The 12,322-nt window shown below is 45.3% G+C and overlaps 1 protein-coding gene across 2 annotated transcripts in view; it reads right to left on the bottom strand.

Annotated features, from left to right (window-relative positions):
• Window positions 1-1,408: 1,408 nt before the first annotated feature.
• The window catches only part of PLEKHD1 (pleckstrin homology and coiled-coil domain containing D1), a 35,647-nt gene continuing 24,733 nt past the window's right edge, over window positions 1,409-12,322 (bottom strand). For both annotated transcript variants that reach the window (XM_039705008.1, XM_039705007.1), the window contains exons 8-14: window positions 11,716-11,810; window positions 10,702-10,795; window positions 9,271-9,449; window positions 8,642-8,774; window positions 6,767-6,911; window positions 4,422-4,571; window positions 1,409-4,025 (exon numbers count right to left, since the gene is read on the bottom strand). In XM_039705008.1, the coding sequence (XP_039560942.1) occupies window positions 3,865-4,025; window positions 4,422-4,571; window positions 6,767-6,911; window positions 8,642-8,774; window positions 9,271-9,449; window positions 10,702-10,795; window positions 11,716-11,810 (957 nt within the window). In that variant the 3' untranslated portion in view covers window positions 1,409-3,864. The remainder of the gene's footprint in view (window positions 4,026-4,421; window positions 4,572-6,766; window positions 6,912-8,641; window positions 8,775-9,270; window positions 9,450-10,701; window positions 10,796-11,715; window positions 11,811-12,322) is intronic.

Here is a 12,322-nt window from a genome sequence, read left to right as displayed (position 1 = left end):
GAAATGCACTGCACTGCTTTGTTCAACAAACCATACATAGAACTCATGGTGACTGTCACCCCAACAGGCCACCTCAGATCCAGCTCAGGTGACTCACTACAATAATTCCTCTTGCTTGGTCATTTCACCCATTCAAATCCATGCTTGGACTAGGTGGTAAAAAATTGTACACAGACTAGGCAAAAAACTGCAGAGTTGTCCTTGTGCATGAGGAAGAAGATGCCAGAATGAATGTATCCTTCACAGGCATACAATCACCAAGGAGCACCGAGTGTCCAGGCAAGCCCCTGCCTTGGGCAAGACTTTCAGACATGGGCCACTTTCCCAGGAGCAAACTTCTCCTTACTGGATACAAAATTATCCAGCTTCTGTCCCTCTAACAGCCACAAAAAGGGACTGCATTGAAAAGATTCAAAACACATTATTCCTATGGAAATCCATCATCTTATTTCCATAGAGATACACTAATATTACACTAAGTCCCAAGCAGAAAGCCTGCCTACTATCTGGAGCTAAAAAAAATGCCACACTTTGTTGCTGAAAACTGCTACCAGCTTATGTCACTTGTGTGCCACGCACAGCAATGCACAACATGCACCAGCAACCATTTATCCTTTATTATCACTTCTGACCCCAAGGGCAATTTCCATTTCTTATCCCCTTTCTCTGCTTTAGAAGCAGCACAGACCGGGGCAACAGGGCTAGGGCTGCCTTTCTTTCTCTGTCATTAACTTCTGTGCAAGAGCAAAGCCTTGGGGCGGTGGGCACTCCAGCAGGAACCACTCTTCTTCACCAGGGACTGAAACAGCCTATACATCTTACAAGGAGGATGAAGTTAACCCTTCAATCAGCTAATTGAACCTTTAACAGCATCCATCCTTCACACTGTGAAAAGTAGCCAAGACAATGCAGAGGAAATCAGCAGTCTTCACATTTGGCAGTGTCTCTGACAGGAACAACAGGGAGCATCTTCAGAGAGAAAAGAAGTTACCTCGTGTTACCCAGAAGGCAGAGGTGCTGAAGAATGGCCACAGGCTTTTCAGAGCCAGTCTGGTGTTCTGCAACTCCTGAAGTGAAATCTTAAAGATGCAAACCATCCTGTATTTTCTTCTATCCTCAGACACAAGAGAACAAGTTAGAGAACTCTTCTCATTGGAGGAAGTTATTCCTCCTTCCCAGTTTTCCCAGCAGAAGAAAACAATCTAGGGTTACTAGTGGAAGTTATTTGAACAAAGGTGAGCTTCCTAAGCCATCTTCCTGTTACTGCATTGCGTTAAAAATACGCAGAGAAAATTGGAATCAGTAATTTCTGTGTCCTTTGAAAGGAGACAGTCACTTAATTTAGATGCTGTGGTGCACAGACACAGCTCCATGCTGGCTCTGCCGGGGAGATTACAGGGTAGCAGAACCCTGTGCAGCAGGGGATGACTGATGGAAAGCACCTCCTCACAGGTGGCTCAGGGCACATCTTGCTGGTTACACACAGAGCTGTTCACTGACTTCAGGTAAGCAAGCGGGAGCTTTTTACTTCAGATGTGATACATTCTGCTTGAACTTTATGCACAATTTACAAGTGGAAGTGGTAGCGAGGGTGAAAGCTTTTTACATAGAGCCAATCCTTCTGAGAGGTGATGTTAAGCACGTAACACAACAACTCAGTGAAGCAGAGGAACTGTGCTGGCAGTAAATGAGAGTGTCACAATGATTTGTTTGAGCTCCTACAGAGACAATTTAACATCATTTTGGTGACAGTGTATGAAGAACACACAGGAATTCATTCTAGTGTCAGCATAACTTTTATTTACTTATTGCTGTCAATATGCACAGTAAAGGAAGACCTGATGTGGCTACCTCCTGCATACAATACTTCTGAAGAGTCAGATATTGTGGCTTTCATGGTAATAGAATAAAAATGCTGTATTCACAGGCCACAGGGTGATTTTTCTAACTGCCCGAATTACAGATGCATTCCCTAGCTATCCTTTATTCTGTCCCTTCCAGCATCACCTAATACAGACCTTGTAACTGGAAAATAGCCAGAGATGATTTGGGAGCAGCATAAAGGAAAAAAACATTTCTGTATTGCTTTGACACAGCCCTTCAGCCTTGTAGGAGCAAGAATTCATTTGTGGCTTTCTAGCATATAAACACAACCAGATAAACCACAGAAGGATCAGGTATGCTGAGGAAGGATGGAAACAATCTTCTCCTACTGTATCACCCATTAGCACAAAAACATCCTCCTTCAGAGCTGGATCCTCTGACTGGATGAAACATCCCAGTGCCTGGCAGAAGGATACTAGTCAGTAACTGACTAAAATGGGAAGTACAAGCTGTGCTTTCAAAGCTTTTCCTCTGGTCACACTAGAGTGATTCCATCCAGGAGCACTGTCACAGGATGTTCCTCCACCCAGCATTAACCACTCTCCGCTGGCTGGTAAGCCAAAGTTTGCTTCCCAGCCTCATCCTTGACTTCTCCCTAGGAACAACACTAAATTTATAGGGGATTATGTAGGTGGCTAGAAGCCAAAGGCTGTGAGAAGACACTGTCACAGTCTGAACAGGACAGTAGCAAGTAACTACCTATGTGTCACTGCACATACATAATACCCGGGGGCCCTGATGCCATGAAAGGTAAAGTAAGTCTGCAGTTTACCATTCCCCTAACCCCTAACTGTACTTCTGCTGCTTACTTTATTCACCTTTGTATTGTCTATTTCTTTATTTTCCAATTAATATGCAGGAGAAAACAGGGCGTCACTCCGAGTGTGCTTATCCTGTGGTCTGCAAGCACCAGGCAGTGCTGTTCCTACAGCATGGGTAATTATTAGCCAGCTGCTTGCTCAAAATAGGTGGGGGAGGCTGCAAGGGGCTCCACAACAAAGTAACTCCTCTCCTGGACTCCTCTTCCACAGCTCTTACAGCTTGCCTGAAGTGGCAGTGGGTTTTGTTGCTGGACAGTCCTCACCCTCCTGCCCTCCAACTCATTTTACAGAGGTCTTGAGGAAGCCATCAAAACTGAGTCAAAGGCTTCTTCACACTGAGGAATAGACAGCCAATAGCTAACACCTTCCCTAGCTCTGACACAGCTACATGTCCCAGTGCAAAAAATGTGCAAAGGTGGCCCTGGAATGTTCTGCCCACCATCAACACAACAGAATCCTCCCTCTAGCTTGCATCAATGCCTTTGAGTTACCTATAAGCTCTTCTCTGTACATGATCCTCCTTGGACCCAAATCCACAGCATCCTCCTGTTGTCTTCACCTTGTGTTGTTGCTGTTTGCTTGAAATGATGTAGCATCAAGACAAAAAGTTTGGCCCTGTGTTTGATACTTTTGCCTGTGCTAGGGAGGCTGTGACTGCTGCAGTCTTCAGGAAATGTGCCCCACCGAAGTGCTGATTGACTGAGGGTGTGCAGCGAGCCAACCCCTAGAGGGGATCAGGCAGAACAGGGTGAGCTGGGTTCAGCTGAGGAGATTACACTAGCGAGAACATAGACTGCTAAAGGTTTCCTCAAAGCACTTGTGTTTGGCAGACAGACTAGACAGGGAAAGAAAGGAGAGGCTCCTCCTAAGCTACGGTCTCTAGTTCACTTTAACACTGACTGTGGCACCTTGGCCAAACATGGCTTAATGCAAGCAGCTGAAGCAAACAGGTCTGGAGTGATCAGCAGAGAAGGTCTGCCGGGCTGCAGGGAGCACTCAAACTAAAGCAAAGCCAATAACTGAAGGGATTGCCTACACACAACTGTCCCCCACCTTCCCCACCAAATGCCAGATCTCCCTTCTGAGCCTCATGCCCAAGGCTGTAACTTTTGCAGAGCTGAATGGTAGGTTGATCTCAGAAGCCCCCTCCCAGGAAGAGTCACTTTTTGTCCCCTGAAGCAGAATCCTTTTGTGACCTCATGATTTGATAGATAGTTTTCCTAAAGCGCTGGTCCCGGCTCAGTCTTTTGGCTGCTTCTTTCAGCTCTTCAATGTTTTCAGCTTCTGCATGTGAGAAGATGAAGGACTGTGACTGTTTCACTGAAACAAGAACAGCACAGAAAGGTAAGCACTCTCCACCAGGGACACAAACTGAAAATAAAGCTTCACTAGAGTTCACGAGCCATATGACCAACATGTCTGAGCCTAACTCAGTCTGTGATTAGGCATTCTGATGAAGTCATATTTAAATATGTTTTTAGGGCCCAGGACCATCACAGAAGTTTAGCTTTCAACATCTATAAAGAAATGGGCAACAAGTACACAGGCTCAGTGCCTGTGCTCTGAGAAAGGAAGCTACAAGTAGCACTGTGGCTCCATTCTGCTGCTAAGGAACATGAAATACAAACAACATTTGCAGACTTTACTGTTCTGCCAGCCCCATTGGCACATATCTGCTCCTGCAGGATATGAAGCAGGAGGCTGCCCGACACCTACTGTCATTCCAGGAAGTGCTGGTTCTCCGGCAGCGGAAGCGGCAGCTCTTTATGCGGCGAGTGGCGGCCTTGTGGATGTACACGGAGTTCTTCATGATCACAGGCATCTTGGCCTCCAGCTCAGCATTGCGGATGCACTCTTCAAAGAACTCTGGGGAGAGAACACCACTGTTACAGTGATGGGGCAGACACTCCAAGGAAGGAGCCAGTCACAAGGGACTGCACTCATTGATGGGCTGGAGCCAGGTAATGATGACCTTCATAAACAACAATCCATAAAGCTCCAGAACATAATCAGAAAGAACATTTTCAAATGTTCATTTTCAAAGCCACCACTGTTACAGTGATGGGGCAGACACTCCAAGGAAGGAACCAGTCACAAGGGACTGCACTCGTTGATGGGCTGAGCCAGGTAATGATGACCTTGATGAACAACAATCCATAAAGCTCCAGAATATCATCAGAAAGAACGTTTTCAAATGTTCATTTTCAAAGTGACAAAAACCTCCAGTTCCTAACAAATGCATACTCAAATTCAGAAAGAACTGCAGCCATCCATTCCACATCAGTAATTCTCACAACTGCTCCCAACTCAACTGCCAAAAGCCTTTGATACTGTGATAAAACTTCTCAATTCTGAAGCCTTGCTCATCATACTTTCTTTGAAGGACCTCTAAAACCAGTCAGGTCTAACTGGAAAAGGAAGGTGTTGGCAACACTAGCACAGGCAAACATGGTAGGGGATTCCTTAATAGCATAGCAAATACTAGCACATAGTTACATATATTATGGGCTCCAAGAAAAGCCCCATGTCAAAACTCTGACGTTATTCTGCCCTGATCTGCCACACAAACTGCTCTTCCTGGCCCATTTCCCCTCTTATGGTCTGACCAATGTCTATTCTGCCATTCCAGTCTTGCTGTCCTCCTGCCTGTTGCTGGTCCTTTGCTGTTCAAAAGCATCATGTGCTAATGTGCCCAAACTCTTCTATAAAGGGCAGGGCAGAGCTGCAGGAACCACTAGGAAGGACTGAGGCAATCTGTACTGGGACTAATGTTATGGGAAACATTGCTGGTCCCTTATTTTCTCTAGTGCTCTACTCATCAGTACATTTTTACTCTTTTGAAAAAAACATCTCCCAAAATCTAAGGTTGGAAATATCAGGAGACATTCAGTACCAGTTACTCATTTATGCCCTCTGACGCTCTGCTTGAATGCTGAGCTCAACACATCCACTTTAGTTCTGTTTTCTCACCATGGCTCTGAGCCAATGAGATGAAGCTCAGAATCATGACTGTTTTTCCCCATTTAGAAATCTTATGTAGAAACTACTGATAATGCTTTTTTTCATTTAAATATGTATAAATTATAAGTATGTGAATAGATATAAAACTATTTATAAATTTATTTTCCCTATTTACCTAACAGTGCTCAGAATACCACAGGACTTTTTGACTTGTCTGTATTGACCCAGTACATCCACCTTTCACTGAAATGAAGCCTTAACTGTAGAGACTCAGCAGCTTAATAAACAATTCTCCCTGCATTATAACTTGAGCATGAAAAACAAGCAAAATTTGACTCAATTGAAGCTGCTTATGTCAGTTCCCAAGCCTGACTCAAATGCCAGGGTAATGCCCCAAGACTCAGCAGCTTAATAAACAATTCTCCCTGCACTATAACTTGGGCATGAAAAACAAGCAAGATTTGACTCAATTGAAGCTGATGCCCCCCAAGAGAACCCAAACAAACCAAAAAAAGGCAAAGAAACAGGGATAACTTGTGAGGAACATCTGTCTTACACCTGACCGCTGCACTGCAGTGCTGAGCTGATGCTGTGATTCAGCTCTGAGTAAAGATCCAAACTTCACCTTCTGGGTCACCCACCAGCATGTTGCTACAGCAACCACGGACCTCCTTAAACTGGTGATATTCTTTTAACCAAGGCTGAGAAAGCCTTGAGGGGAATGAGAGGACTCCATATAACACAGACCTAGTCAGCAGTCAGTTTTTATAGTTCTGCTACAGCTTCCCTGTTTGACATTTTGGAAAATATTTGCTCATCTCTAGGTTTGCCTTCCACCCAAGAGAGAAGGCTGGAATAATTTCATGCTCCTTTGAGAGGCTGGAATAATTTCAGCCTCCTTTGGAGGCAAAACACCAACTACCTGCACAGCACGTTATGGCTCCTCAAAGGGAAGGTCTGGTGGAGGTACAAAAGAGAGAGACCACATTTATCTGCAGCTTTCCTAATTTGGAATCTTCTTTGTGTAGCTAGGAAGATATGTAAAAATATTTCCTCTCTTGAGTTTGCTCATCAGTAGAAAGCATGGATGACTAACTTACTTCTCAAGTTACTGACATCTGCTTTCATCTTCTTCTCTTTCTCCTTGTTGCAATTCAGAGAATTTAAGCCTTGCTCCAAGCTCTGCAAGGCTTCCTCAGCCTCTCTCAGTCTCTTCTCCAGATCCATGCGTACCTTCACTTCAGCCTGAGGAAGAAAATAAGTATTGCTGGAAAACAGCTTATTTCTCAGTAAACATCCTGGTAACTCACAAGGTCTGTGAAGGACTTGCCATGGATGAAAATGAAAAGACAACAGTGATGGAAAACCTTAGAAATATTTCAAGGCAATATAAAGGCATTTCTCATGTCTTCAGACAGAATCTGAAGCCCAGACTATGGCAGTAATTTTCCTTTACTCTGACTTAATTTTTCACAGTTTTCCTCCCATTGCATAAACCATATGGAATCAGAGATGGTATTTCAACACATGAATTTGTGCTAATGCAAGCACTTGCAGCTTAGCAGGAACAGAAGGACATCAATCCAGCTGAGACAGACTTGAGATAAAGGCAGTCAAAGGGATGCACAGTGCTCAGTTTCAGAAACAAAACACAAGAGAAGTTAGAAATACTGTACTAGTTTAGCAAATGAGAAGGGCTACACAGCTTAGGTCAACTTAGCTTTAGTTTGGCCAAGTAGAAGGTTACAAGATAAGAAAATATTGGAGGTTCAGGAAAAAATAACTCAGGGTTTGGGTTTTTTTTGCACAAAATATTTGTATAAGAAGTTTGAGTGCCAAACAGCCAATTATTAACATAACCTTTACATTGTTTAGATTTAAATAAAAGACCATATTTGTCCAGTTACCTTTGCACAGATTAATATATTGTCTGTTACAAAAGAGGGATGGTCCCTCAGCTGAATTCCTCTGCTTTTGAACCCAAGTTCTTGCAGAGGTTACTGAAGATTTAAAAGTTTTAAGGTTGGTTTTCTGAGCACAAGTGAGGAAGAAAGATGTCTGCTCAGTTCTGCAACATCCATATTTGCATTTATTTGAAATTATCTTTATTCTTGATTGTTTCTACTTTCCTCTTTCACTTTTTTTCCTTCCCTCCATCTATAGATTATGCTTTCACAGTAGCAAAGTAAGACTTGCACTGAATGGATTAATCAGGCTTCAGGATACAAAAATAAACAGTAGTACTACATAGATATAAGATAGCAATTTCATGTATTACCATGATATCATAGTGCTTTGGGTAGGAAGAGACCTTAAAGATCATCTCATTCCAACCCCTTGGCCATGGGGAAGGATGATTGTCACTCGACCAGGTTTCTCAGAGCTCCATCCAGTCTGGTCCTGAACACTTCCAGAATGGAATATCCATGTCTCTAAGAAACTTGTTTCAATGTCGCACCACCCTCGAATAAAATAATTTCTTTGTAATACCTAATCTAAACGTCTCCTTTTTCAGTTTGAAGCCAATCTCACCTGTCCTATCGCTACATGTCCTTGTAAAAATTCCTACAAAGTTTCCATCTCAGAGCCTTCTCTTCCCTAGGCCAAACAGCCCCAACTCTCTCAGCCTGTCTTCGCAGGAGAGGTGCTCCAGCCCTCCTAGCACCTTGGTGGTCCTCCTCTGGACTCACTCCAACAGATCAATGTCCTTCCAGAGCTGGATGAAGCACTGCAGGTGGGGTCTCACCAGAGTGGAGCAGAGGGACAGAATCACCTCCCTCGCCCTGCCTGCTACTCTGCTTTGGATGCAGGCCAGGATACAGTTGGCAATATGAAGCACAGCTAATGAAGATTTATGACCAAAATGTGAAAACTAAATAAAACCAAGAGTTTGGCTTGATAGGGAATGAATTGAAAGAGAAAACAGAAGCACTCTGAGCCCAGGGACAGCAATATATGACGTATGCAGGGGATACCTTGAGGTCTCTCTCTGCCTGCTGCTTCTCTGCAGTCAGCTCCGAGAGCGAGTTCTGCAGCGCTTGCGACTGGGAAGAGTAAAACTCCCGCTCCTCCTCCAGTGCTCGAGACCGCTCCTCGTTCTCCTTCATCCTGGTGCACGGCACAGCAAACAAAGATGACCATTCCCACCCAAACACAACCCACAGGAAGGAAAGGAGCTCAGTATCATGATGGGGCATGCTCAGCTACCTGACTGCCCAGAGCAAAGAGACACTAACAGGAGCTCTGTGTGCTTCATTCCAGTAACACAGGCATTGCTGGAGAAAGCAGGTGGACAGTTCTTAAATGGAACATTCTCAACTCCCACATGAGGCCCAGGAGCACCAAACACTCCTTATGGACAGGCCAAGAACACCTTCACATGCCCAAGTCCTGGTTTGAAAGGAACAGACCCAACTGGGACCAAGTTCAGCTGCCCTGCCTCACTCTGTCTCCTTTGAAGGATTTGTAACCTGAACTCCTGCCATTGGAACCAGACAAGCTTCCAGATTTGTCCAATGCTGGCAACCAAAAAACAAGTCAGCAGACAGTCACATCATTCAGCACCACTAAGCCTGAGCAGAAGTGTTCTCTTTCCCCACTTCACCTTTTCTCTGCCAGGAGTTTCTCCTGCAGAAGTTGCTGCATCTTCTCTTCAATCTGTTGCAGGCTGCAGTGCAGTCCCCAGATGGGGCTTTGCTCCGTGCTGGGGCTGGTTGGAGGTGGGACCTGGCTCTCGTTTTCTTCCAGAATCTTCAGCATTTGCTGTTTTTCCAGGGAAAGCTCCTTGAAGAAGGACAAGAGATTGTGAGTATCAGCCAAGTGTAATGTTTCTGCTCCTGTTCCTGCCTGGTTCTCCCTTACTGAGTACCTCCATCCTTACATCCACATTCCTCATTCAGGTAAACACAGGAATAACAAAATTTGGGTTTAATTTCATACCTGCTTCACAGGGAGCAAGCCTCCAACATAGCCTTTGCTACAAAGGGGTGAACCAGCAGGCTCCTTTGATGTGATATGCTAGTAAGGACACAGCTCAGGCACTGGAACTTGTGCTTCCCTGGTGCATCACAGATGCAGGCAGCTTCCCTTCCTTCCCTGCTCTGCTTGCTCCTTAGTGGGAACTGGAGGCATCCCCTCTGTGGCACTTTTAACTGTGGGCAATGGGACACATCATGCTGTTTGTCTCTGAAGTGTTCAGTGTGCAAACAGGGCAGGAATGGTACTTCCACAGCTTTCCAGTTCTTTTTGTCATAACTGTGGGCAAGGAGAAGAGCGCAAAGGAACAGATTTTTGGACAAACTTGCAGGATCTGACAGAAACCTTAAAGATGACCTTGCAGCTTCAGAATGCCAGCTGTGTGGCAATTTCACAACAATATCCACAAATCCACCAGTAAGGAAAGATTTTAATTCATCAAAACTCTGTTTCCTAGATTCCCATGTGGTACATTATTTCCTTGGGAATCATGCTCCCTTCTGTGAAGAAAGAACGCCCCTCTGCTGCTTCAAATTCCACCAGATGGTAGGGAGGTGCAGTTAATTTTAAAAAAAAAAAAAAAGCTCATCACAGACTTACAGTCACGTTGGTTGGAAGGGACCTTCCACTAGCCTCCTGCCCAGCTTGCTGTTCAGGGCCAGTGTGGCAGCACAGCAGGATATGGTCAGCTGTGGCTGTTCACAGTCTGACAACAGCCCATGACAAAGGTTCCTCAGCCTCTCCGACTGCCTGCCTGCCCATCTGGTGAAAATTCTCTCCCTACTGTTCCACCCAAGCTTCCTAAACTACAGCTTATCATGGTTATTGTCCTACCACCATATCACCTGGTACTGCTGAGAAAATCTTGGTTCAGTTGTGCTCTGTGTCATTTCTCATCCTTTTCTGCAGAGGATTTTGGTGTTCATATCAGCTACCAAATGAACCTGTTCATCTGTACAGCACTTCAGCTCTGGCATTAGCGGATGTTGGATTATTCCATGTGACAGCATTGCTTTCAGGCCCAAATACTGTCACTCAGAGGGGAGGAGCAGTCACTCACCTCTAGGGTGTTCTGTAAGGACTCTGTCAGGCTTCGCAACTCCTTCTTCTCTTCCTCCACTCCTTTAAGGGAGCGGGCTGTGAGCTCCAGCTCCCTGAAGAAGCAAAAGGAGTGACAGCTATTGCAGGGGTACAAATAGCCCTGCAGACCATGCCCAGGCTGTGCGGGCTGTCTCCTGGTGCAGGACCTGCAACCATCAGTTGGTACAGCCAGTCCTGGAGAGCCAGGAGTTTGCCAGGAAGCATCACATCCTGCCTTGGACACACTACAGGTGTCCAGGAACTCTCCTGTGCCTCCTGATCATCAAACCCAACTCAACAGTCACTGGGCTTCGCCAGCAAGGGCAGAGCCATGGTTGCAACTGAAAGAGCTCAGACAAGGCAGTCACATCTAAGCAGAGCCTGTGAGAACAAAAATGGTTTGCAAAATCACCCTAGCTTTTCTGAGATGTTACTTAGGGAGAAAGAAAAAAAAGAAAGCAAGTAAAAAATGCCCTTTCAACACCTGGGGCAAAGTACTTGGATCCTTCTAAGTACATTTGCTGCTAATATTTTGCATAGTTAACTTTCAAAATGACAAAGTTAATCTTAGTGATCTTACTAGTCTATGTATCATCAAACATCCACTGTCATTCAGCTGATCTGGAAAACCAGATCCAGGTGTCTGGACTCCACAGAGCTGCTCAGTCAGCTGAGCTAATTGCCTCTCTGAAATCTTCTCTTGCACCTGTCCCTTGCCATGCTACCCCAACTAATCTGAGGGTTGCCTGTGTTCCAGCACTTTGAAATTAAATTGCTGGAGGCCCAAGTGCAAAATGAAGCTAAGCTGTGTTCTATCAGCCATAAGCAATAGCAAATGCAGGTGAAGAGCCCACAGACATTCCTGTTTCGGTCAAGGCAGCATCTCCTTCCTACATGCACAAACCAGGTGGATTTTACAGACAGTTTGGATTCTCCACCACAGTGTGCTTTTGCCTGGTGAGGGAGCTGTGTCCCTTCTGCCCTGCAGCCGTACCGCCTGATCTCCTCCTGCTCCAGGCGCAGCTCCCGCACCACCTCTTCAAAACGCTGCTTCTCTGCTTCCAGGATCTGGTTCAGACGCTCGAGTTCCTGCCCCAAAAGAGAAGACAGGAATGTACTCTGCCAACACAGTTAGGAGAGGCTCCTCTGTTAACAGCACCTGGGACTTTTAACAAGGCACTTAACCCAAGCTGTGTAGAGCTACAGGGTGTCTGACTCCACCACGCTTTTGTCCAGGGGCAATTAGAAGGATTTGGGGTTGCCTGAGGATTTTCAAACATCCAGAAGCCCCAGGCAGGTTACCAAGCACCTGGAAATCTCAGACATGCTGCTTGCAGAGGTCAGCTCGGCCACATATATACAAAAGGTCCAAAACTCCCTGGGAATGCTGGACTTACTTGTATGTACCATTTTCAGGCACCCACCCATACAAACACAGAAAAGCCAGACAGCCTCAGAATGCAGCAACTCTGGGATTTCTGTGCCTGAACTGTGATACTTCTACCAGCTCAGCCTTTCTTCCCACCCCAACTGGGGCAGGAAAACACAAACCATTCAGTTACAGCTTTGCACAGTTTAATCAGCCTGTCACTATCTTTGTG

Source organism: Passer montanus, unplaced genomic scaffold, assembly GCF_014805655.1.
Source record: "Passer montanus isolate IOZ18808 unplaced genomic scaffold, ASM1480565v1 scaffold18, whole genome shotgun sequence".
Classification (NCBI taxonomy): Eukaryota; Metazoa; Chordata; class Aves; order Passeriformes; family Passeridae; genus Passer; species Passer montanus.
This window is presented reverse-complemented; position numbering and strand designations above follow the sequence as displayed.